This window comes from Meleagris gallopavo, chromosome 28 (genome assembly GCF_905368555.1).
Source record: "Meleagris gallopavo chromosome 28, MGAL_WU_HG_1.1, whole genome shotgun sequence".
In the NCBI taxonomy this organism is placed as follows: Eukaryota; Metazoa; Chordata; class Aves; order Galliformes; family Phasianidae; genus Meleagris; species Meleagris gallopavo.
Window position 1 is genome coordinate 2,142,485 of NC_139431.1, and position 25,863 is coordinate 2,168,347.

The following is a 25,863-nucleotide window of genomic DNA, read 5'->3' on the forward strand; positions in this document are numbered from 1 at the left end:
TACAAAACTCCGCTGACAGCACGCTCATGTGGAAGGAGGGCGAGGATTAATATAGCAGGGGATATAAGAAATTAATTAGTTTCAGACAGACGACGTTGGCACCTCCAGTCAGCCTGATTTATTTCCACGGCTGCACTATTTTTGGCAAACTGCAAATGTTTGCCTCAATCTAAAGCCATAAATAGCCGGGAATGGAAGGTGAGGCCGCCACTAAAAACATTGTCCCGCTGGAGTGACGGAGGCTGAAATTTCCGGGGCAGCCCGAAGAACGGAGGCGGCCCGGGTTGGAGGAAAAGCTGCGGTGTTCCGAGCTCCCTGCATCCCGGCACGGTTGGCTCCGGGCCGTTGCATCCCGGAGAGCTGCGGGGAGAGCGGGGCTGCCCGGCCCGGGGCTGCGGCGGGGAGGAGCCTGAGCGGAACGGAGCGGAACGGAGCGGGGCGAGCGGCCGGTACCGCAGCGGGTAATGCGGGAGCAGCGCTCCGCTTCCAGCACCGGCACCGACAACGGCACCGCACCGGGTCCTGCAGAGTCAACGCTCCGCTTTTAGCTCCGGCACCGATACACCTTTCTGGTTCCGGCACTGGAACCGACGCCAAAACCGCTCCTGTTCCTGCAGCTCCGGCACCGCTTCGCTTCAGCACCAGAACCGATACCAACACCGCACCGGCACCGCTTCCGACACCGCACCGCTTCCAACACCGCCACCGGTACCGTTCCGCTTCCAGCACCCGCACTTCCCCGCCCCGCACCCATTCCCGACCCCGGTTCGGCCCCGCAGCGCCGTCCCCGCCCGTCCCCGCACCCCAGCGAGGAAGGAGGAAGGAGGGGAGCAGAGCTCTGCCCGCGGTGCGGTGAGTGCGGGGCTGCGGCCGTGCTCGGGGGGTCTCAGCCTCTTTCGGTTCGGGGCACGAAGCGGTGAGGGAGGGGACACGGTAAAAGTTGGAGGTGGGGGGAAGGGGGGGCTCAGCTGCGCACCGAGTGCTGGAGGAATTTCTGGAAGGGATCCCTGCTCGTGTTTTGGTGCTTCAGCCCGATTCAGCCTTTCCTTCAGTGGGGGTTGGGGGGGGTGGGCACGCATCCATCCCTCCGGCCAAAAGTTCCCCAGTAGGCTGAGCTGATTGCTCCTTGAGCTGCATTTTTGGGGCTGTCAGAATGAGCTGTGCCTGTTGCTCAGATAAGTTCCTGGGTGTGCAACACCATCTCCAGCACCACCCCCACCCACCCCCCCCCCAGCCATAACCACAGTCAATGTGTGTCTGTGCCGTGCCAACCCTGTGCCAGTCCGCCTTTAAACTGGCTCTTCTCTCTGCAAAAACAGATGCAATGAGCATGCAAGGCTGCTGGACACGGCTGTGGCATGACTGCAAGCAGCAGTCAGGCCTGGGGCTGTCGTGGGGTTGTGGGTTTTTTGTTTTTTTTTTTTTTTGCACTCTGCATTAACTAAATGCACAGCACGAGGTGTATATGTGTGTTTGCTGGGAGTTGAGAAGATGCCCAAAGGGAAAGAGGTCTGAACAAGCAGAGGGCAGAGAGCTGTGCTTATGGATGAGATGCAGAAGGGAAAATGCCTCTTCCAGGACCCTCTTCCTGCAAGGAAATAGGCTCTAATTACCTCCTGCATGGTAAAGGGGCAGTGTGTAGAGCTTTGGTGTGTGCTGAGACGGAGCTGCAATGGAGTAAGTGCATGTGGAGTTTTGCCTTTGGCCTCACATGGTGGTGATGAGGCATCTGGGTCACCCCGTCAGCACTGGTTCCTGTGATCCTGAAAAGATCTCCTTGATGCAAACACCAAACCATGCATCCTTTCCTCCCAGGAGTAGATACAGGCGTGTCAGTGGGATGTGATGTGATCAGGAGCTTGATGCAAGAAAAGGAGCTGGGAACCTCTGAGTTCATCCTCTCTTAACTGCTTGAAAAAAAGAAGAAATGCTGTGGCTAAAGAGCAGCACTCCAGCAGTCTGCCTCTGCCCTTGGACCCATCCCTGCATCCCCATGCCTGAGTTCACCATCTGTTAACACTTGACCTTGCTTTGTTCTCAGAGCTTTGCTCCCCGAGCTCAGTAAAGCCCTGGGATGGTGGCAGAGATGGGCATGGAAGCACGAAAACACTTGTTTCAGTGCTGGGAGGGCCCCTTGCACCAAACAAGCACTCTTTGTGGTCCCTTGAATGGACCCTTCAGACAGGCAGTGCTGAGCAGTGACAAAGAGCAAAGTGGTGGTGTCACATATTCATGCATTACAGGTGACTGAAATGCAGCAGGCGTGCCCCGATTTTCTGAATCTGCAGCTCCTGCTTTTCATACACGTTTATTGCCGTGGTTCTGCGTTGCTCATCACAGCTGGGCACGGGCTGGGCTGCAGGAGGAGATGGGTTCTGCCTTCTGGTGCTGCCACTGTCACTGGACAAGATGACAACAGCTTCGTTTTGCATCTGGGAGAAGTGGAGAGGTGAAATGGTTTGCTCCAGGTGCTGCAGAATTTTGCTCTGAGTCCATGAGCATCCCTCCTTTGCTCGGTCCCCTGCCCTAGGGAGGCAGAAACTTGTGTATTTGCTTCATGTATGCATTCAAACATCAGTGCTGCAGTTTCCACTGAAATTATCCCTTAGGCCTGGGCTGCTGGAGAAAAATCACTGCTCGGCCATTCCTTGTAAACCCTGAGACATTCCTCTGGCTTCCTCACAGTGCTGAGGTTTGGGCCAGGAGCTCTGAGAACCTCCAGAAAACCTGGGACACGTGTTTGGAGTCGCGTCCAAATAACCAGAGGAGTTTCCAGGAGGGTTTATGCTCTGTAAAGGCCTCCCACGCTCTCATTCCATGCTCAGGAGAGCTGAGGCGAAGCAGCATCTCCCTGGCATTGGCAGCAGGACGGGGGTCCCTGGGCCAGCTGCAGAGCTTGGAGCGAGTTCTGCTGTGGGTAATTGGTGCACTGAAACTCTGAGAGGTCACCTCTGCCACTGCTGCACAGCACAGGCTCGGTTTACATCCATACAGGCAGAAAAACAAAAGGTCTGTGCTTCCAGGGGCCCCTGCTTTCAGCAGGCTCTGCCCATGCAGGGGTTCGACGTGCAGGATTTGCTTTTCTCCCACTTTACTCACTTCTGTTTGTAGAGGGAAAACCGACAGCAGAGAGAGCGACCTGTTGATTAATGCAGACCTGAAAGCCCAGATTACAATCTGGCGAACAATTAACTTTGCAGAGTCGAACTGTAATCAGACGAAGCATCTTTTCTCTCTGTCTAATCGAGGTTTCTTTTCAGGTAGCATTGTGCCTGCAGCCAGTGCTGCTCATCTGGTTGTTTGCTCAGCCTCTTGCAATCCTGTGCTGCTTTGTCTGGCCAGCGTGGCTCAGCCAGGAGCAGTGAAGGGCTGAAATTGTTTTCAAGCCACAGAGCAGAGCCTGCAGAGATGGCTGTGGGTTCGTCTGTGCAGCTGACACTGCTTCAGCATCTCATCTCCCCTGTTCTTTCTCTGCCTCCCTCCTTTCTGAGGCTTAGCCATGCTTTATCTCCAGTCACAACCAGAGAGCTGCATTCTCTTACCTTCTGGGTTTTCTCACTGCTTTAGGAATGAGCTCCAAGCCACCACAGCTAAGAGCAGATCTTGCAGACAGTCCAGGTGCTCCCCACTCCTGCAGCGAAATGCCCACAGATCTCAGCCCCACCGATCCACCTGAGCAGCAGCTGGGCTCTTGTTAACATTCCCTCTTGTGCTGAATGTGTAATGACCCATGGTTTTAAGAGTGCAGGGTGTGATGTGGGAGGGAGCTCCAGGCTTTGGAGTTGGAGTTGTTGGAGTTGGAGTTGGCTGTGTTCCTATGCCCCCATTTGACACCAGGCACTGCCCTTGCCATGCTGGGAGGATAAATAGCTCAGAAGTGCTCCTGCTGTGGAACTGGGGGCTGTTTGACCTGCTGTTTTCCAAGATTGATGCTCACTGCTTCTTTTGGGAACCAGATCTCCCAGGGCAGCTCAGGTGGAGGTGTTTCAGAGCATCTCTAGCTGCACGCACTGCATTGAGCCCCATGTTGTTCTTCCCTCATATCTCCCCATGCAGACTGAAATCGAGGGCATTCTGAAGCAGAGGCTATTTCTCATTGCTGCCTTTTGCACCCTTGATCCCCAGGGCCAACGTAATGAAAATCATATATTATCCAAGGAGCAAATTGGTGAGGCAGTGCTGTCAGTGCCTAGTACTGTGGGAACGTGCAGGGCTTTGCTGCTTGTGGTGCAGAGAGGAGGAAGTAAACCAGGATGGAGAGGGGTGAGATTTGCTGCCATGTCCTCAGTGCACGGGGAAGAGATGCTATCTTTGCTCGACCCAGTGAATTATTTGATAAGTGCTAACCTTTGCTGGAACCACTCAGGGCTGTGATTTATGACCCCTATTGGGTGTAGCTCAAAACCCCCCAATGTCTCCATCTCCCCCTCTTTCCCCCAGCGCTGTCTGCTCCTGAAGCCAACTGTGCTGCTGAGCATCTCAGTCACATGTGGTGTATGAATGGGAGCCCGAGCTCCGCACCTGTGAAAATATACATGCATAAAAATCCACCTGGGGGGGTGTTTGTCCAGCATGGAACATCACCTGGAGGTTGAGTTTATGGCTTGAAGTGTTTGGAGGAATGACTCACAGGCTGTCAGATTATGCAGTGCTGGAGCAAATGCCACCAATGTGCAGGTGCTGGAGGTGTAGATCCTGCTAGCAGTGGTGCTTTGGATCCTTTTAGTGTTTCAGGCTCTATAGCTGGTTTGAAGGGCGCTGCAGCAGCCGAGGTGACCTCTTTTCACCCAGGAAATGTCCTCCCGTTGCATCTGCCCCTGTCGGGAGGTTAAACTCCTCTCTGCCATGCTTCACCAAGCGCTCAAGTGGTGCAAATCAGAACTGATTGCTGAAGTCAGCCCTCAGCAGCACAATGCATGGCCCTTCTGTCATCATCAGGGCTGCGAGCATCACGAATCCCCTCGAGTTTCATAGCAGGGTTGAACTCTTAGTGAGTCCTGCCCCATCCCCATCCCTCTCATCCCCATCCATGGGGTAATGGCCAAATCCGCAGCACAGCTGGTGGTGAAGTGCATGGCTGTCCTGAGCAGGCAGCAGTCAGAGAGGTGAGAACTGCCCCTGTGTTACTGTGGGCTGAAAAACCTTTCTGGCATCAGTGCCTCAAATTGAAACAATGATTAAAGCTGTAAGGAAATCTGCATTCAGCCTAAGGCACGTCGTGCTCCTTCTGCTACGGATGTTCCCAAGGGCTGGTCAGCTTCTAATTATTAACTAATTACTGCAGAATAATCACAGTGCCACAGCACGTAGGAGGTACAGGCGGTGTGGAACACGCTGTGTCTCACAAATCCCAGCCCTTTCTCATCTGTCCTTTGTATTTTGCCCATTGGGGTGGTATCTGATGGCAGCAGTGCAATGCAGTGAGGTGGCCTGTGGCTGCAGCTTGGTGGTGGCATTTGGGGGACTGAAGGGCAGTTTTCCCTCTGGGGAACAGAGAGGGAGAAGCTGTGGCCACGAGGAAGGCCTCCTTGGCAGGATCCTGCTTGGAGGTGACCGCATCCAAAGGCAGATCACAGGCTTGCCCCTACAGTGAGAGCACTGATGTTGTGTGTTGTGGCAGCAGCCAGAGGAGGGAAATGAGCAGCCCTGGGGATGAAAGGCTCTGTGCATCCCAGCAGCAGGTTGGGGGCAGGCTGCTGGTGGTGTCACACTACGGGTGCTGCCCATGGTGGCACATGTCCCGAGCAGAGCTGCACATCCTTTGGGGTCCCATCAGACCCAGGGGACCATGCAGAGCCCGTGGCACTCCTCCCTGCTGATGGGGCCACGGGCCAGCACAGCACTGGTGTGTTCTCCTTTTTAGAAGAAGAGCAGAGTCTGGAATGCTGCTTATCACAAGGAAACCTCAGCAGAGCCACGCTGTGCTGCAGGCACTTCCATCCCAGGGTTGCCTCCAGCTGCCCTGCTCCAAAGAGCCACAAGGTTTGCTTTTCCACTTGTTTTATCACTGAGTCGAGGCAGAAAACTTCTCTGTGTGGGTCTCAGTGCTTCTCAGCATCGAGAGCTGCTGCTGTGCCCATAGCACGGGGACGTGGGCATTTCCTATGTGCAAGAAGTCCAATGAAGCCCCTTCAGTTCCATAGCACCGTAACTGCAGGAGAAGGCGCGTTTTTATCAAGTACCATTAGCAGCATGTGTTCTATTTAAATCCTTAATCCCTTCCAATCCCTCCTTATTAACGATTAATTGTGCAACTAATCATGCTATGATAGCAGCGGTGCGGGCGCAGGTTGTTGTTGTGCACACTGCAAATGTGAAGGAGGTAAGAATTGAGCCGTGCACTCAGCTTGGCTCATGTGCTGGCCAGACCTCCTTTCCTGTCCCTTCAGCTCTCTGAGTTACGATCCTTTCTTATCTCGAAGCTTATCAGCTCGTGGGGCAGGAGAGGAACAGAACTGAATGCAGCCAGTGAGCTTTGAACGCTGCTGTGCTGCAGCCCTTCATCCTGCTGAGCTCGGAGTCCCCTTGGCTCAGTGCCTGAGCACCACGTGGATCTGTGGACATGGTTTGATTTGGGGCTGAAACAGAATTGTTTCAGGATGTGCTCCCATGGCCCCCTCCCTGCACCCAGTGTTTGCAGCACCCATCTCTGCCCAGCAGCATCCAAGGAATGGGTCTGGCTGTGTGTTTTCCCTCCCTCTTTCGTTCCCTTGATCTCTGCAGGGCTCTGTTATCTCCCCCACTTCCCAAGGCTGCTGCAGGAATGCTCAGAGCTCACAAGGACACCGGAGCGGTGAGTCTGTGGGAGAGCAGCCGTGCTTTGGAAGTGGGGCAGGGAGTGAGGAGATGGATGGGAGTGAGAAGATGGGGCTGGAGACAAGAGAACCGTTCAGGGTGTTAAAACCCACCGACTCCATTGCTCTGCCTGCCGTGCTCATGGTGACACTGCGACTTTCAGGGCGCCGTGCTGGGGCTTGGCTTGCCAAAGCAGACGTTATTTACAGTTTAACAAGGAACAAGGTTTATCTGAACAGCGTGTGCTCGCCGAGTTCCCAGATAGGCATGAAATGTTGCCCTCCATAGGGAAGTGAGGAAAAAGCTGCGGGCACCAGGGCGTGCTTAATCTATTTCTATCTATACCTGGGATGCAGGCAGGTCCGGGTTGGGTTTAATGGGATCGTGTCACAATGGTGGGAAGGTTCCTCCAGGAGGTGCAGAAGGATGGTGGGTTCCTGCGGGGTGGAGCAGGAGCTCTGCACACCTCGCCTTGGGATGCTCAGTGCTTCTGTGCTATTCCTGCCCTCTGCGTGGCCTCAATGCTGGTTTTCATGCTGTTGCCCAACCCGGGGCTCTTTGCAAAGTGGAAATGCTTTGTGTGCAGAAATCAGGAGCTCTTGTATCAGCGCAGAGATCTGAGAAGCAGAGGGGTGAAAGGGGCACTCGGCTCCCTCCAAGCAAAAGCTGAGTGTTGAAACAGGGAGAGAGCATCAGGGTGAGAAATGCATGCACACGTGTGTGCAAAGCCCTCCGAGGTGCACAACAGGTTTAAGATTAAATAGCAGCTTAGTGCAGCCCTTGGCAGGAAGGGGACTTGCAGTGTTTGCTCACTACCTTGCTATCATGTGACCATCTCAGAGCTTTAAATAAAACAGATTTGCAAAGAGTTTTATGTGCCTAATGCTGAGCCGTGGTACTGCTGCTCCAGAGTGTGGTCCTGGGGGGGAACCCAGCTCGGAGCTGTGCTGGAGTGGGGAGAAATAGGTCAGGAGCACCGTCTGCACGCACTTCTTTCTCTGTTGCTGCACAAAGATCTGTGTGAGTGCAGCAGGGAGCTGCTTCATTAGTGCCAAGGAGCTCCTGGGTCTGAGTTTGCCACGGTCGGAAGGAGCCTTAATCCCTCCGAAGCTGTTTGCACAGTCCCTGCAGCTCCTCCTCCCATTGCTGGGTGGGCAGAAAGTGCCTGAGCGGGTGCTGGAGGCATGCAGAGGGGTGCAGCTATCTGCAGCAGGTGAGGGCTGGGCTGCTTGGCAATGCAATGTGTTGGAGCAGAGCAGAGCTCCACGAAAATGCGTGGCAAAGGGCTGAGCTGTGCGTTGCTTTGGGCGCTGGTGGTGCTTCTTAGAAACGCTGTGCTTCTGTTTGTGTTCAAGCCGTTTCTCTGGGAAGAGAGATCCTGTGATAGCATGGGCCCTTTGCATGGCTTTTTGCAGGGATCCGACCCTTCCTTCATCCCTCCACCTATTTGTTGCTTCTCCTTTCTGTCCCACCCTCCCTCCCTGTTTCTCCTTGTGCCAGAGGTGGCTGCATTTCTCAAATTCCACGCGGCTATGGGGTGTGCAGGGTGTGCTTTCTGCTTCCCTAAATAACCCCTCTCAGAGTGCTTGCAGCCATTCCCTGCACAGCTGCAGGGCAGCAGCTCTGAGCCCCCTCCCCAATGCCTTTGTCAGCGGTGGATGAGGCCGTGGGTCATGGGGAGGAAAAGCTGCAGTGTTCTCTGTTAGACAGGGAAGGCTTCCCCTGCTCCCCCTGTGCTGCTTTCCAGGAGCTCTGGGAGTTGTGTGTGGGCTGAGAAAGGAGGGAAAGCTCTAATTAAGAGAGAAGAGGGAAAAAAAAAAAAAAGAGACAATAAGGAAATGGTAATTAAGAAGCCAGCAGACCCTACACACCCTGTGGGGAGGGAATGCAGGTGTGCCCTAATGCAAGGGATCTTCTCCCATAGGATTCCCCAGAAGCTCGGTGCTCCTAGAGCATCCTTCACCCCCAGGGTCTGTGCCCTTTTTCCATATCCATGCTGTGCATCCTGGTGCTCCTGAAGGGCTGAATGGAGAAAGAGAGGCACAGAAAAGGAGGAGGATAACTCAATGCCCTGCAGCAGTGCTCGGTCTGTCGGAGCATGGGATGTGCTGATCTGTGGGGCAGAGGCAGTACCATAGGGCTGCTGGCACCTTCCAACAGCGAGGGCATTGAGATGCTGCAGTGCACGCAGGCCACTGGCACTCTGTTGTGGCTGCAGCCCAATGCTGGGCACTGCTCTCAGGTTTTGCTCCAGCAAGGAATAAACACGCAGTGTTTTGTGGCAGCTGGAATAATGTGGGTTGTTCTGGTGCCTTCCTGGGAGCTGCCCTGATCTCACCACGGGCCGGGCAGAGCTGAGAGCATCACGCAGGGCTGTGGTGTGGTAGGAGTGGAACAAATCCCTCTGTGTGCCCTCATTACTGGGCTCCTTGTTGGGATGGAGACAAATGGGAGTGGAGCTGCAAGCAGAGCAGCTTTGCATCCCACAAGAGTCCCATCGCCGAGGAGAAGGGAGGAAGGATGCATCACCATTGATTATTTACAGTGGGGGAAAAGCCGTGCACGCTGTGAGCTGCATTGGAAGCCAGCCTGGTGCATTTGCTGCAGGATCATTTCTCCTCCCAAATCTCCTTTGAGAAGAGAGGACAGAAAACTCCTGGCTGCCGTCATTGCATTCCTGGTGCTCTGCATTTTTTGTATTGGCTTCTGTGATTACAGGAGAGGAAAAGATTGCAGCACAAGGGTGGATGGATGAACTGCTCCCAAAGCTCCATTTCCAGTTCTGTCCAGCACAGTCGCTGCTGTGGGATGATGGCTGTGCTGCTTGCTGCAGGGCTGCTGCAGATCGGTAGGAGCTGATTGTGCTCCCCTCCTGCAGGACCACCAGCTCCTGGTGCAGGGCTTTGCTCCCTGCATGGGGGAAGGGAAATGTCGGAGCTGCACGTAGCAGAGCCCAGCAGCAGGGAGGAGCTGGGAGCTCTGTGTGATGGGCAGGGACTGCTGCCTGTCCCAGGGTGCAGGGCTGTGCTGGCCCCTCGGGCAGCCCCATCCCTGTGAATGAAGGATTTGGGCTGTGCTCAGCTCTGCAGCATCTGCTGTAGGGTGGGAGAGGCTGGGAGAGGATTCCACGCCAACAGCTGAGCAGTCCATTAGATGGTGGGGGGCTGCTTTCCTTCCCTGCCCCACTGGATTCCCAGCTGCTGCAGAGCATGCAGCATCACCTTTCTGCATATCAGTGCTGACTGTTGCCTTGCTATGTGATGTGAGGAGGGCCACGTCCTCACCTGGCTCCTGCACACGCCGTCTGCTCAGCCCCATGGCCACGTGTGGCTCTGCATGATAGAGGTGTTTGCTGAGCAAATAGGGCTCTACCAGCAGAAGTCACCATTTCCCCTAAGTTGTTTCCTTGTTTGTGGAAAGGAATGGTTACTTGCAAGCCCAGCAGTGTGCTGAAGGAGGGAGGAGAGAGCTTCATATTGAAGCTGTGCCCAAAATACGTGGCTCTGAAGTTGCACAGAGGAGAACCGAAGAGTTTTGCTGTGCAAAGGGAAGCGATCCATGTGCACAGCCCCATCCCCAGGGCCTATGGGAGCAGTTTGCTGAACACATCACTGCAAGTGCAGCAAATACAGCTTTGAATGCAGTGCTTAAAGAATTGTTAACACCCAGTCCCAGTCATGTGATTCCTTTTCCTGACGGGATGCAGCTTTGGGCCCTTTGAAGTGTTTTAGTTACTATCTGCCTGTGTTACAGCAAATGCGGATCATTCACGCTGCTGGCTTTCATCCTGGCTTTTCTTCCTGGCCAGCTTCCAGCCGGGGTGATTTCATTTCTGCCTGTTGATGCCTGAATTCCTTCGTGCTGTTTCAGACCACTGCTCCCCTCCTCGCTCCATCCCAGGAATGGTTGCAGCTCAGGGCTGCCCCAATTCCCGGGTGATTTGAGGCTGTAAAATGAAGGATGTCATGGCTTTGCTTAGCGAGCATCACCTTCTTGCAGGAAGTCACAAAGTGCCCACGCTTCCTTTAGTGCACTGCTGCTAAAATTGATGGGGTGCAGGCAATGGCAAGCGGTTCTTCCTTTGAAATCCATAATGTGGGAAAGGGCTGGGCTGCTCCTGTAGCTGGGCTGCCTTCTCCTAGGGGAAACACAATCACAGGTTGTCCCCGGTGGGGGGACAAAGCCCTTCATACCCCATATGGGGTCAGGGTGCCCTCCTGCCTGCAGGGCTGGGAGCAGGGATGTGGGATGCTGTGTGCTGGGAGGAGCGCATCCCAACTTTGGGGCACCTCGTGGCCACGCAGGGCAGGGTGAGCTCGACCAAAAAGCACAAACAGCCCTGCAGCCTCCATCTGTCAAACCCTTTCGCATGAACCCCATCGCTGGACGCCAAGTAGGTCCAGGTGAAGCTGGAAAAAAACAGTGCCAATTACGCAGAGCCATAAAGATAAGGAGCAGCCCTGTGCATAGCAGGAGAGGCAGCCACTGCTATTTTTACCCCACCCTGCTTCCTCTCCGAGGAGGTTTATATTTAGCAGCTGCTGGGAGGGAATGAAGGACTTGGGATGATCTGGAGCATCAATTCATTGCTCAGGTGTCTGTCTTCTAAAGCTTTGGTACCGTTAGAGAAGGATGAGCAGAGAGGGGAGGAGATGGAAAAAGCCATTTCCCTCACCCGCTTCTTCCTCCACCTCCAGGTGGAATATCTGGGTTATTCCCTGTATTTTCCCTGGTTCTGGGGCTGTGGGGTGTTGTGGTGCTCAGCACCTTCCCCATCCTCCAGGTCCTGCTGTGTGGTGTGTTGTCCTGGCTGTCCCCTGCTGCTCCCTGCCAGGACTTTGTCCCAGTGCTGAGGGCTGATTGCTGTCAATGGGCATGGCAGGCGTGGTGAAGTGATGGAGAGGCTGCAGTGTCCCTCATCAAGGAGCAGGATCTGTTCTTCCTGGAGGAGAGGAAGCTCAGGGGGATCTGAGTGATGTCTACAAGAATCTGAAGGGATGGTGTCAATAGGATGGGGTCAGACTCACCTGTTGGTGGGCTCCAATGAGGAATGGGCACAAACTGAAACGTTGGAAGTCCCATCTGAAGGTGAGGTGGTGGAGTCTCCTTCCTTGGAGATACATCAGAACCATCGGGATGTGATCCAGGATGATGTGCTCTGCTGAGCAGGGCTTGGGTGATGTGACCTCCATCGGTCCCTTCCAACTTCAGCCATTCTTGGCCATGAGAAAAGCATCCTTTGTTAATGCAGCATTCATTAGTGTCAGCATCTTGGTCATCAAAGCACGTCCCTGCAGTGCTGAGAAAACATTTAAATGGCTGATGGATGTGCCTAGCATCCTCCTTGCTCACTTTGCCACTCCGAACAGCCTCACGCCTCCCATCCCACCCCCAGCCAAGCAATGCATCCTGCCTTGAATTCGGGCACACTGATCCTTCAGCTGTAGGGTTTTGCATCCCTAAAGGCGTGCGAGGAGTGGGGTGGCTGAGTCTGAGTGGTCCAGGTGAATCCCAAGGATTTGGGGGGATGGCAGCGCAGCAGGAGGCCGTGCCTCGAAGCACTGTTTGCATTGCTGATGGTAATCTTTTAAGCTTTGGGATGCCAGCATGTCAACCCAAGTGTTCCCGTTGCCCTGGCGACGCGATGCATCGGCTCTGCGATGCTATGTCTGATCGCATCAGTCTGGAATGCAATCACCAGGGTTTGTGCTGACCAGCCTGGGATGGGGGGGGCTGGGGGCTGGCAATTGGGCCACCCAGGAGCAGGGGTGCCTGTTTGGTCCCAAGGGCTGAGTTCCCTCTTACTGTCCCCTCTCCTCAGAGCCCAGCAGGCAGGTTAGGGTCTGCAAGGAGGGACCTCCCTGTGTTGGATGCCTGCAGGTGCATTCTGTTTGCTGGGAGCAGGACTGTGTGCTTCCACTGTGCTACAAAATGCATGGGGGAGAGCAAGGCTGGTGCTGCAGAGCTGTGTGCTCCCACTGTACGACTCCAGCTGGTGCTGTGTGTGAGCCTGAAGCAGGCAAGCAAGGTGGGGATGCCGAGAGCGAGCTGCTCGTGTGGCTGCTCAGGGAGCTGTGCCACGTGTCCCTTAAGGGTTTTCTTCATTTAAGGGTTTAATGGCTTTAATCAGATCTCTGGCTTAAGGAGATCCCAGTGCCTCACATCCCAGGATGTGAATCAATGGGAGCATGCTGAGCTTGGAGCATCACCCTTTTTTGGGACCCCCGTTGGTCCAGCTCCCTCCAGCACTTTGGGAAGCTTTTCTTGCATGGGGAAAGTGGGGAGACAAGGCTGCCAGGGGAAAGGTGTGCCTTGCACAGGGTGGTGTTACATCTTTTCTGTCACTGTTTATTTTTCTTTCTCGCTTTTCTTCTGCTTCTGCCCTGCTACTCCCTTTTCCAGGCATTCCCAGAGTTTCCAAGCACAGCCAGTGCTGATACTCATGACTCAGTGTCCACAGCTCTGCCCTGGGCTCACCTCTGGCAATTGGCTCAGAAAAGCCCTGTGCATTCAATGACACAAAGATCCCCATCCCCTGCTGATGCCCGGGGATCCCAATGAGGGAACATGTGGGTTTGGCTGCTGCTGACCCCAATGATGGTGGGCTGTGGGACCGTCCCACCCTACAACCACCTCTTTCCCCTTCCCTGCAGGTCAGGAGGTAAAATGAACAAGATGAAAAACTTCAAGCGGAGGTTCTCACTCTCAGTTCCTCGGACGGAGACCATCGAGGAGTCGCTGACGGAGTTCACAGAGCAGTTCAACCAGCTCAACAACCAGAGGAATGAGGGTAAGGGGTTGGGAAAGCAGCCTGGAAAGCTACTGCCCCACTGCCTGGGCTGCTTCCTACCCATGGAGGAGTTAAATCTGCTTTGAAGTGAGATTTATGCCTTAAAGAAGGAAAGGAGGAGGGCAAGGTGTTTGCACAGGGGGATGAGACATCTGTGGTTAAGGTGGGGAGTGTGAAAGTGGGGGATGCCCTCCCCCTGCTGGACCCACAGCCTTCTCCTGGTGTAGGATTCAAGGCGTTGGGTTCAGAGCAAGGCTGTGCAGGCAGAGAGCAGAGAGCTGCAGACAGCAAACCTGGTGGAGCCGGGCTGCATTCCCCCAGGGGGAGCAGAGTGCTGCGGGTTCAAGGCCAAATTGCCTGCAGTATCACATCGTGTGCTTTGCCACCTCCTCCCAAAGCAGCCCTGACATGGGTTCATGTGTCAGTGCTCTGGGCTCCACTCAGGATGTGCTGGTGCTTTTTTTTTTCCCCTCGTCCTGCAGCCACAACTGCTGCAAGCAGGGGCTGAGGCCGTGATGTAACTGCCTGGCACCTGTGCCTGCCCCAGCAGGGAGGGATGGGCTCTGCTTCAAAGTGGAGATGCAGAGGCTGATTTGAGGCTGCCTTTCCTCTCTCCTGCAGCTCATGCCACTCCTCAGATCCCTGCAGACACCCCAGCTGCCCTCAGCAGCATCGCTTCACACCCCTCCCTTCGCACCGCAGCAAACAGCTGGGGCTATAATTAGACTCGAGCCCTTAATTAGACGTGTAGAAGCCGTGGGGATAACATGGTGCAAGGCTCAGAAAGCCGCGGGTGCTGACAGCTGCTGCTGCTGTTACCCCCTGGGGCTACTGGGTGCTGGGCTGGCTGAGCCTGGGCTCATTACCTGTGCTGTGCCAGCTGAGCTGCTGGAGAGGCAATTTCCCTCTTCTTCTGCTTTAATGAGCCTTTGGTCACAGCACTTCCTCTGCAAACCAGCGCGTGCAGCAGCTGCCTGTCCTCTGCCTTTCGGTCTCTCTCCTGAAGGAGGTGGGGAAGAAACAGGGCAAAGCCAAAGTTGGCTGTGCTGGGGCTGAGGGCACTGAGCAGAGGCTGGAGCGGTGCTTGGCAGTGCTGTGCTGTGATCAAAATGCCCTGCATGGAGCTGGGGATGCAGCAGGGTATGGGAGCCCCCCACCCACAGCCCCATGTTGGAGCTAAGCCCTCTGCCATAGCTATGTGCACACTGCTCCTCCCTCCTGGGTGATGGTTTTTGGGATGTAAACGCCCCCAAAAGCCACCTCCATAGTGCCCCTAATCTCAGCCATGCACCTGACCCATCTCCTGGCTTCTCCCTATGGCTGGGAATGCTTCGCCCACAGATCTGCACCAGCATCAGTTTGTTTTTTTTTTTCTTTTCTCACCTCACACAGCACCGTGGGAAGCTGTTTTCAGGTTCTGTTTTCCCTCCAGCATCAGAGCTCATAGGTTGTCAACACTCCTGGGTCACAGCTTGGGTGTCTCCACACAGGTCCCCAGGGATGCAGAGTCCAGGAGATGGAGATGTCCAGAGTCCAGGAGATGGTGCCTCTGGCAATGGGAAAAGATGTGGACTTCCCATGGGTTGATATCTACCTCCTCCACTGGGGTGTGGAGGGGGATCCCCAGCCCTGTGCTCTCCATCCTCCCATTCCCAGGGCCCCACTGCCAGCCATGAGGGCTGGTAGAGGGAGGTTTGGGGAAGCAGAGCCAGCAAATGGAGAAGCAAACAGCTTCCCAATGTGGGCACATCCTGAGCCAGGCAGTGTCACCTTGGGGAGTCCAACGCAGCCACAAGGTGTCCAGCGTGCCCCCACACTGCCACACATCTCCATTGTACCACAGCCTTTCCTTGGGTAGAAGAAGAATCCTGGGTTAAGGGGAGCTCTGGGCAGCATCTGATCCTTGACGAGGGCCTGCACCATTTCTGAGTCTTCAGAGGCCAAACGAGGGCTCATGCAATGGCATAAATCAGAGCTAAGCCTGGCCGTCAGAGCGCAGGGATGTAAAGCAGCAATGTTGTGTGGGAGGAAGGAGGATGGATGACCCACGATCCGAGCGCTGCCCTGCCTTGAAACAGCTTTGGGAGGAGAGCTCATGCTTAGCAAAGTAATTAAAAGTTCTGAGCCGTGCAGGCAGCAAAGGGTTCTGGCCCTTTTCCTTGGGAGATCAAAGCTTGTTTTGGCAGAGGCAGTGTTTAAATATATTTATATTAAAAAAAGAAAAAGAAAAAAAAAAAGAAGGCAGAGGCAGCTGCCGTGTCTGCGGTCTCGCTTTAATTTGCTTTGATATCCCATGCAGCCTCATTACTTGCAGGGTGTCAGAGCTCACAGTGATCCACACAAAATGCTGAGCAGAATGGAACAGACCCCTGCATTTGCACACCTGTGTGATGCTGCTGTAGATGGAGGTGGCACTGAGGGTGGGTGCAGACACTGCTCTTATTTGCTGCTCCTGGGGCCAGGCTGCATCCTTGGACGTTGGATCTGTGTTCTTATGGCCCAGCACAAATTCACCCAAACTGTCTTTTAAAGTGGATGAGTTGAACTACGATCGTTCTGCTGTTGCTCTTTGGTTTTAGTTCAGATAATTTGCTTAGGACAGGAGCAAGGTGAAAAGGGTTGATCTAGCTTAAGTGATCTGTGCTACCTGTTCTTAGTGCAGGGTTCTGAGCTGTGCCTGCACAGATGGCCAGAAAGGGACAGGGACCAGAGCCCTGCAGTGCTCCTGGGGGAAGGGGTGCTTTGTGCCTCCCTGCCCAACTCTACAGAACCTCCTGGCATGGTTTCAGCTGCTGTCAGCCCCATTGGCATGGGCTGCACCCCTGCTATGGGTATAGGCTGTGTGCAGAGGACACCCCGCATCCCTTAGCTCACAGATCCCCTTGTATACAGTGACCATGGCAGGAAACTGCATTTTTTCCCAGGTCACTTGCCTGTCACCTCTCATCCATCAGATGAGCAACGAGCAGCCAGATCCCAGCCCTCTTGCAAAAGCCAGCCATCCCCTTCCATCCTCAGCAATGAGATCATCTCTGGCTGCAGAGCACGCAGGGAATGGAAGCCCAAATTTGCATTAGGCACAGAGAGGGATGGCCTTCATTCCAGCACTCCCAGTTAGCTCTGCCTCCTCCATCCCAGCACTCCCAGTTAGCTCTGCCTCCTCTCAGACAGCCCCTCTGAAAGCAGCCCCTTGTGAATGGGGGAAATGCACTTCTTACCAACCAGCCCTTAATTACCCAGTGGGAAGACGTGTGGGCTTCAAGCTGTAGACCAGGGGGGGCTCAGTGCCTCACTTTACTCTGTTTGGTTTTTTTTTTGCTCCTTTCTGGGTTCCTTGGGCTTGATGTGGCTTCACACCTGGAGTCCCATGAGAAGAGTGACTTTTAGAAGTCGCTTTGGTTTTCAAGGGAGCTTCTGTGTTGCTCGGGGCTGTGTGTGGCTGAGTGCAGCAGTGGAGCAGGATAGGAAGGGACTTCCTCACGACGCATCTCTGCACCTCCCTGCCCTTCTCTCTCCCTTTTCCCCAAAGCGAAGCGTTCGGCACCTCCGCTGCCTCCCAGCAGCTCTCCCTCCTTTCTCTTTGTCTTCAGACCTGGCCCAAGGGCACTTGCAGCTGGGACACCTGGGCAGGGACATCAGAGCAGACCCCACAGCCATCTCCCCACCCGACACAGAGGGTCCATCCCCGATGGCCGTGCGCTACCGCAGCAGCACCCAGCGCCGCTTCTCCACAGAGGCAAGTGCTGGGGCGAAGGTCCCGCAGGTGTCACCCCAGTTGCTGCCCCACTGCCATCATCACTCTTCCTTTCCCTGGGTGTTCTCCTCACCTTCCCCCTCTGCGCTCTCTGCAGGATGTCAGCAAACGCCTCTCCCTGCCCATGGACATCCGGCTGCCCCCCGAGTTCCTGCAGAAGCTGCAGATGGAGAGCCCAGAGTTCCCCAAGCCGCTCAGCAGGATGTCACGGCGAGCATCCCTTGTAAGTCACAGCACAGCATCTTTTTTGTGCATACAAGATGCGTGTGCTGATTGCCACCCACCCACTGCAGTCGCGTCCCTCTGGAGCAAGCTTCCGTGCACTGAGACACACACAGTGCAAATCCCTTTCTGCACGCTCCCAGCGGTGCACATCCCCGTGTTCCCTGTGCATACTCACACCTGTGCACGTGCACATATGCACCTTTCCCCGTGCTACTCCTACATATGCAAATCCCCAGCCTGCACATTGCTCGCCTTGCACACACCTGGCTTCTCTCCCAGCCCTTCACCTTCCAGGGAAGAGGAGGTGGAGAACCTCCCGCGGCGCCGCAAGTGCTGGAGCCTCTGCTGATGGAAATGCAAATGTGGATAAATAATGAATTACCCCTTGCATTAATGCTGACATTTCAGTTTCTTGACTGCAGAGCATCAGCTTATGTAGGAGCAAAAACACAGTGCCCTGTTTGCAAATTGCAAAGGCACATCCTGCTGCCTGGGAGCACACGGTTACAGTGGTGAGGTCTCAGCAGCACCTTCAGATGTGGCACTCCTATTTGTGAGGAGGGAGGAGAGAATGGCAGCTCCAGGAGCTGCAGTTTGGCCCCTGGCTTTGGGTCCTTTAGCGCTGGGAAACAACCCCCTGCCATGGGATGTGAGTGACCCCAAGTGACCGAGGTGCAGTGTGAGGGATCTGCTAGGAGGGCCTTGCAGTGGTTGCCCATCACTGGGTACAGGCAAACAGGTCTCAGCAACACGGCAATGAGTCCAAGTTCCAAATGGGGAAATGTGCCTTTCACACTTGACTGGAGGAGCACACAGAAACAAAGGGAGTTGCAGCAAAGGGCAGCATGTAGGGAAGCACTTAAGAAAAGGGCAGGGCTTTGCCACAGGGTCCCATCATGCTGCTCTGACACAAAGGGCATCAGCTGCTGCAGTTGGTTGTGATGGTGTTCTGATGGATGCACACAGGATCCATGCAGGACGTGATGGATTGTCCCCATAACAATCCCCTTCTGGTGTTCTCCATCCAGCCCAACACTGGTGAGATCCCTCCCAGTGATGTTGTCCTTTTTCTCTTACAGTCGGATATCGGGTTTGGGAAGCTGGAGACCTATGTTAAACTGGACAAACTGGGTGAGGTAAGGAGGTGCTGAGACCCCAACGAGGATTCAAAAGAAGTTGGAAGGACTACGATAAATCACAGAACGGAAATCATGGGCTCCAGCCCTTTAGCTTCCAATGATCCTTCCTGCAGATGTTATGGAGCATGTCCCTGTTGTGCCGCCCCCACAATGGGGCAGCCACCTGCTCACCCCTCCTGTCCTCTCTCTCCCCACAGGGCACTTATGCCACTGTCTTCAAGGGGCGCAGCAAGCTGACAGAAAACCTGGTGGCACTGAAGGAGATCCGCCTGGAGCACGAGGAAGGGGCTCCGTGCACCGCTATCCGGGAAGGTGAGGTCTTGGAGGGGGGGCTTTTCCTGCCCCTGGCCCTTGGGGATGTCCCACCTGGCACCCAGCTGTCCCAACCTGCTGCCTCCTGTCCCCGCAGTGTCACTGCTGAAGAACCTCAAGCACGCCAACATCGTGACCCTGCATGATATCATCCACACGGAGCGCTCCCTCACGCTGGTCTTCGAGTACCTGGTGTGTTGGGGAGATGCTGTGGTTCTGACTGGGGAGCGGGGAGGGAGGGAACTGGAGGCTGATGGGTGCTCCTCGTTGCAGGAAAACGACCTCAAGCAGTACCTGGATAACTGTGGGAACCTGATGAGCGTGCACAATGTGAAGGTGAGTCGGGCCTGGCTGTCCCTATGGGCGTCCCTGGCTTTGTAGGGTCTCCCCTGGCCCTGTGTTCTTGAGACAGCATCGTGGTGCCCACTGCCCACCCCCTGCGCCTCCCCAGATCTTCATGTTCCAGCTGCTGCGTGGCCTGTCCTACTGTCACGGGAGGAAAATCCTACACCGAGACCTCAAACCTCAGAACCTGCTCATCAACGAGAGAGGGGAGCTCAAACTGGCCGACTTTGGTACGTGGGGTGGGGAGGGCAGAGCATTCATGGTCCCATTGGGCAACCACACAGCTGGCAGCAGCTTCACTGCCCTCGGAACAGGGAGGGGGACCTCATAAGCAGCCTGGGACATAGTTCTCCAGCAATGATTTTTAATGTGCTGGGATTGCATGGCTGTTTTCTACCCGATTGAGAGCATCTCCGCACAGTGCTGTCCCATCCCTGAGCCTCTGCCCTGGGGAGGACGCAGCACTGCAGGAAGGTGCGGCTTCACATCCCTCCCTCCACCTCCAGGCCTCGCCAGAGCCAAGTCGGTGCCTACCAAAACGTATTCCAACGAGGTGGTCACGCTGTGGTACCGACCCCCCGACGTCCTGCTGGGATCCACCGAATATTCCACCCCCATCGACATGTGGTGAGGCTGAGCGGGGCCCATGGGATGGCGCTGCTCGCACCGTGGGCGCCGGGTTCTCCACGCCTTGTTCTCTGTGTCCTCTGCGGCTCCATCCAGAGCCAGGTGGACGGGCACAGATCCCCATCCTGGAGCCCATTTCCCCCTGCCCTGCCGTGGGGGGTGATGCATCCCATGACTTTCCCTTCTCGCTGATGCCGCTTTTCCATCACTGCCGTAGGGGGGTGGGATGCATCCACTACGAGATGGTCACCGGACGGCCGATGTTCCCCGGCTCTACGGTGAAGGAGGAGTTGCATCTCATCTTCCGGCTGTTGGGTGAGCGTGCTGCCGTGCTCCGAGCGCCCGCGGGAGGGCAGCGGTGACAAAGCAGAGCGCTGCGCTCCGGGACCGAGCGCTGAGCGCGACGGTGCCGCGTGTGTCCCCAATAAGGAGCAGCGCTGGGATGGTGAAGCTGTTGTTCCCGCAGCCGGTGACCACGTTCCCCTTTTCCTCCCCCTCCCAGGAACGCCGACAGAAGATACCTGGCCGGGGATAACGTCCAACGAGGAGTTCAGGGCGTACAACTTCACGCAGTACCGAGCGCAGCCGTTAATCAATCACGCCCCGAGGTAACCTCCTCCCTGCCCCCCGCCCCAGCACAGATCCGGAGGCGTAGGGCAGCCTGGCACTGCTCCGAAATGGGAGCTGGGGGCACTGGGTTCATCTGCTGGATGTGATGCTGAGCGCAGCTGTGTGGGGGAGGTCCCAGTTCTCCCCGCACCTCTGCCTTTTGCTGATGATTGCAACGTCCCCCAGGTGCGATAGTGCTCCAGTTTGTATTTCTTTCTTTTCTCAGGTTGGACCCAGACGGCATTGACTTGCTGATGAACCTCCTCCTGGTAAGCAACAGCGAGATGCTGGTGGATGGCAGAGGGATGCAGTGCGCTCACCCTGATTTTGGGGGCAGGGAGAGGGGCTGTGACTGCAGCATAAGCCTTATCCACACAGCTGCTGGCCCAAACCCACTGAGGAGGTCCCAGCTGTGCACTTTGGTGTGAGCAGGCTCACAGGTGTGCACTGCAGACTGTGTGATTGCCTTTCCCTGGGTCTTTGTGCAGTATGAAGCCAAGAGCCGGATTTCAGCAGAGGTGGCCCTGAGGCATCCGTACTTCAAAAGCCTGGGGGAGCGGGTGCACCTCCTGCCTGACAGTAAGTGTGCATGGTCCCCTCACCTGGGGGCATGGAGCAGCACTGCAGTGCAGCCCGAGGGGACAGCCAGCTCTGTGGTTGCTGCTTGCCTTTGCTTGAGTGCTCCTGCAGCAGAGTGGGGTGGGAAAGCAAGGAAAAACTTGGGGCAGGGTGATGTAAAGCAAGAGGAACGCAGCGCTGCGCTGCCATCCTTGCTGGCTGTGGCTCGGCCAACTGACCTCGCTCTCTGTCTACTCCCCCAGATGTCTCCATCTTCTCTCTGAAGGAAATCCAGCTTCAGAAGGACCCTGGCTACCGAGGCTCAGCCTTTCAGCAGTCAGGTAGGATGGGGGAAGATGGCAGCATGCTCTGTGTGTGGTGCCATGGATCCTGCTGGCACCTCTGGATACCCACACAAGGAAAATCCAGACCTGCCCTCTGCTTCAGTCCCTGTCTCACCTATCTGACCCATCTTTCTCTCTCTTCCTTAGCCCGAGGGAAGAACAGGAGGCAGAGTATATTTTAAACCTGGACCTCATGTTCCCTTTGTCACCATGGAGATCAGTGCACTGAGAAAGGAGACGGCGGTGCGCTCCTACCCGCCCCACCGCGTCGCTCAGCCCAGCAGGACGGAGCTGATGGCTCTCCCCACATCCCCCAGCAGCTGGTGGCAATGGACCTGTGGCCTTTTTCCCCTCTCGTTCCCTATCGGCTGCCACTCCCTGTGCAGGTGCTGCACATCCCTCCTAGGAGCTGGGTCCTGCCCTGCGCTGGGGGAGCTGCCTGTGGGGTTGAGCTGGGTGAAGGGGGGCTGTGTGAGCACGGGTTGGGGTCTGTGAAGCAGGAGCTGTGGCTGCATTGCATTCAGCCCAGGCAGGCAGCATCCCACTGCTCAGACAGCCTGCATGCAGCCCCATCCCACTGAGAGCTGAGCATCCCCCAGCCTGGCACCGGAGGACTGCTGCTGGGGCAGCCCTCCCTGCTGTGCCATTGCTTCTGCCTCTGTAACGCCTTCATCTCTGCCAATTGTTGGTACCTGAATCCCGATGACGTGGAACAGCCTCACTCAGCATCCCCTCTTCTTGCCACCGTTGCGTTCCCCAGTTCTGCTGCCATCACAAGAGGTGGGATGTGATTCCCAGAGTGATTCCCAGCTGTTCACAGGAGCCTACAGCTGAACAGAGCCCTGCAGCATCACTGCACCCCAATGCTGCGCACTCCCTGCAGTGCATTCCCCACCTGGAGGACTGGGGAGAGGTGCCGAATCTCCCCAGCTCAGCTACAGGGACCAGAAATAGACCCACAGGACAGCAAATCAGCCCTCCCCACGTGTAGCCAACATCACACCAAGCAGCTCTGGCTCAGACCGACGCCGCAGGACCGAGGGGCACACTGTGCTGGCCAAGAGCTGCTCCTGAGGCATTTTAACTGGACCCTGCCAAACCAGTCTATGGAGGATGCGCCAATGTCCCAACCTGCCAGCATCCCAGGACAAGAAGAGCTCAGGAGACACTAACTCTGCCCACACGGCTGTTTCTCCGTGGAGAGGAATTGGAACTCTATTTTTCTCCCTGCAAATGCAAAGCTGGAGGAGAAAGGAGGAGAGCCCGGGGTTCTCCAGTGCTCAGTGCACCGCACTTTGCGCTCCTCCTGTCAGCCCAAAGCTGTTAAGTTGGGTTTGTCCCAGACAAGCATCCAGACGTCTGCATTGTTTGAGGTTTGCCCATCCCTGCTCGGTTCCTTTCTCAGTATGTCCAGCATACAGCAGGCTGAATAGTTCATTAATTGTTTCCATTTGATAGGGAAGAGCGTGAAGAGCCATCAGCCACCAGTGACGCGTTTCGCTCTGATGTGAGGGTTGGGCTGTGCCTGGTTCCCTGCACCCTGCTTGGGTTGCACAGGGCTTTTCACCAGTGGGGTTTACAAAAGGAAGTGCTGAGCTCATGCTGTCACCTTTCCTTTCATTAAGGTGTTTACATTGGGATTTTTCTGGGCACGATAGGGATCTGTGGTGCTTCCCAAGGCACCAAGGGCACAGATCTGGGCAAGTCCTGCTCTTGGGAAGCCCCAACAGGACGTGCATGACCAGTTCTGGCTTTACCAGCCCTGTGCCCCGAGGCTGTCTTGGGCATAAAGCATGCCAGGGCAGAGGAAGCCTTGCTGATCCTTCAATGGGAGAGCAAGGCAGAGCTGTGGGACACAGAGCTCTGCTCACTGCTGCTTGGCAGATCCCTTGGGAACCAATGGGAACCAGTATCCCCATGGGGCAGACATCTCCAGGGTGCAGCAAGGTGACCCATGGAACGTGAGCGTACAGACAGCTCTGCTTTATCTGCAATCAGATAAGGAAGACAAAGAGTCTGCTGGCTGCTGTTTGCTCTTTCACAGCCTTTGCCTTTCCTTCTCCAAGACAGGAGATCTTTGTGTGGAGGCACTATTATTTATTTGCCCCGTGTATGACCAGCAGACTGCATTTCAGATAACCCCTTTTGTTCTGCTGTTTTCCATGGGTATTGGATTCCTATTCAGGAAGGTGATAAAGTGCATAAATATTTGGTGCCCCATTAAGCAAGCTGTGATGTATGCACTGCTGCTGTGCGTCCCAATGCCAAGAGAGGGAGGTCAGCAAAGTCCCCCCGCCTGCACAAGGTCAGCATCCCATGAGGGTATAGGGTCTGTATGGGTTTGGGTCAGCATCTCAAATGGTGCAGGGTCCGTATGGGTTCAGGTCAGCATCTCAGATGGTGCAGGGTCTGTATGGGTTTGGGTCAGCATCTCACAATGGTGCAGGGTCTGTATGGGTTTGGGTCAGCATCTCAAATGGTGCAGGGTCCGTATGGGTTCAGGTCAGCATCTCAGATGGTGCAGGGTCTGTATGGGTTTGGGTCAGCATCTCACAATGGTGCAGGGTCTGTATGGGTTTGGGTCAGCATCCCACCATGTTGCAGGCTCCATATGGGTTCAGATCAGCATCCCACAAGAGTATGAGGTCCATATGGGTTCCTGAGGACTGCAACACCCCAGTGCTGGGGATGGAGACACGAAGTGAGCTCCCAGCTCTGCCCAGTGCTGGAGCACCAGCTGCTTGAAGCAGCGCTGATGAAAACATTGCAAATGTCTGTGGCTTTCTGGAATTTATTTTCTTTTCCATTTTATGGCACCCAGCGTGGCTTGGGAGCTGTTGTTTTGTCTTCCAGGCATTATTTTCTTGCATTTTTTTATTTTTTCCTACCAATTCTGCCTGCACACTGGGGAAAGGCTGCATTGCTTTGTGCACTCAGCAGCTCCGGTCTGTGCACCACTCCTGCTGTGGTTTTGTATTTCCATCAGTCAGAATTGAGGGCAGCACCCCTCACTGCAGTACAGGTGGGATGCATCACAGGAACAGCTTCAGCCCCATGTCCTGCAGCAGGAAAACGTGACCCAGAGTGCTCAGGTTCCCACTGTGAGCATCCCCTGGTGTGCTCCGTTTGCAGGATACCGATGGCCGTACCGTTGTATGAATGGAAGATGTGTTTTAAAAGATTTATTCCAAAAAAAAGCAATGTTTTGTTTTGTTTTTATATGTATATGTATATATATATATAGACAGAGAGAGAGAGAGAGGAAGTTTTTTTCTGGAATAAATGGAAAGCAAAAAGGAATAAAAGGCTGCACCCATCGATCAACCATGTGTGTGTTTCATACAAAGACTTCAGTTGTTGCATGTCAGCTGTGACATGGACCATCCTGAGGCTGTGCTTCTGTTACAGCTGTACTGTGAGTGCTCCACAGCCAAAATTGGGCAATGAACTGTGTTGGTTGTGGGGTGTTTGCATGCGATGTGATTTTGCTCTCTTCTGTTTGGTAGGAGAAGGCTCTGTGTTGACCCAGAGTGAGTTTCCTTCCCTGTGACCTTTAAGAAGGCTGAAACCAACTCCAGAGGGGCTCGAGCACAATGGGAGTGTGTTCCTGCAGTCCCTTACGTGGATCCTAAAGCCCTGAACAAATATTGCCATAAGTTAATCAGGCCGATAAAAGAGCTCAACTGTGCCCGGCCCAAGGCTGCAAAGTGACTCAAGGGCAATGCCAGTGCGTGGATGGGGGAGTGCTGTTCCCCAGTGCTTTGGCACCTGAAAGTCCCTGGGACTGGGGCAATTCAGCATGGCAGTCCCCTGTAGGTATCACTGCTCTGTGGCCCTACAGCCACTGGGGAGATGTGAGAAGGGCCTGAAATGGAGTGCAGAGGGAACTTTGGGGCTGTGGTCCCCGGGCTGCCCCTACAGCAGCACCCAACTGCCTGAGTCACAGCAGGGCCGGGCAGCACAGGGGTTGCTCCTTCCTCATCCCATAGCACTGGGGAATGCAGCCAAGCAGCCTCAGCCACATCCTCCACCCATAGGCAAACCACAGCCGGATGCACCCAGATGGCACCAGCTCATCCCATAGGGCATCCTGGTGCCCTACAGCTGTGTGTGAGCCCTCTGCGGCTGCACCACGGCTCTCTTGGGGCTCTCAATGTTCTCAAGTGTGACCCAGAAGGGCTCTGTGCTGCATTGGCACAGTGCAGGAGGAAGCCCTGATGATCCCAGCCCGACTGGACTGGGTGTGTGGGGTGATTTCAGTTGGTAGGAAAACACGCAGCGCTTCCTCCTCCCCGACACGTGTCTGCACTGCACCAAGAGCTCTGCAGCGTGCCTGATCTCACAGCAGTGCCAGCTGCTCTGCCT

General features: G+C 55.2%; 1 protein-coding gene across 6 annotated transcripts; it reads left to right on the top strand.

The window, feature by feature from the left end:
* Positions 1-24,822, top strand: CDK18 (cyclin dependent kinase 18). 6 transcript variants are annotated; one of them, XM_085210326.1, is made up of 16 exons: positions 1-461; positions 13,449-13,585; positions 17,176-17,348; positions 17,437-17,562; positions 18,644-18,700; positions 18,901-19,015; positions 19,113-19,207; positions 19,289-19,351; positions 19,467-19,590; positions 19,867-19,987; positions 20,205-20,302; positions 20,490-20,595; positions 20,823-20,865; positions 21,085-21,175; positions 21,418-21,495; positions 21,646-24,822. In XM_085210326.1, exons 2-16 carry the CDS (start codon positions 13,462-13,464, stop codon positions 21,678-21,680), a joined length of 1,449 nt encoding a protein of 482 aa, XP_085066452.1. In that variant the 5' UTR covers positions 1-461; positions 13,449-13,461; the 3' UTR covers positions 21,681-24,822. The 6 variants fall into 6 exon arrangements, with proteins under 6 accessions (XP_085066452.1, XP_085066451.1, XP_085066448.1 ...); XM_085210325.1 differs by having other exon boundaries at positions 3-852; XM_085210322.1 differs by lacking the exon at positions 1-461 and adding an exon at positions 6,403-6,793.
* Positions 24,823-25,863: the final 1,041 nt, after the last annotated feature.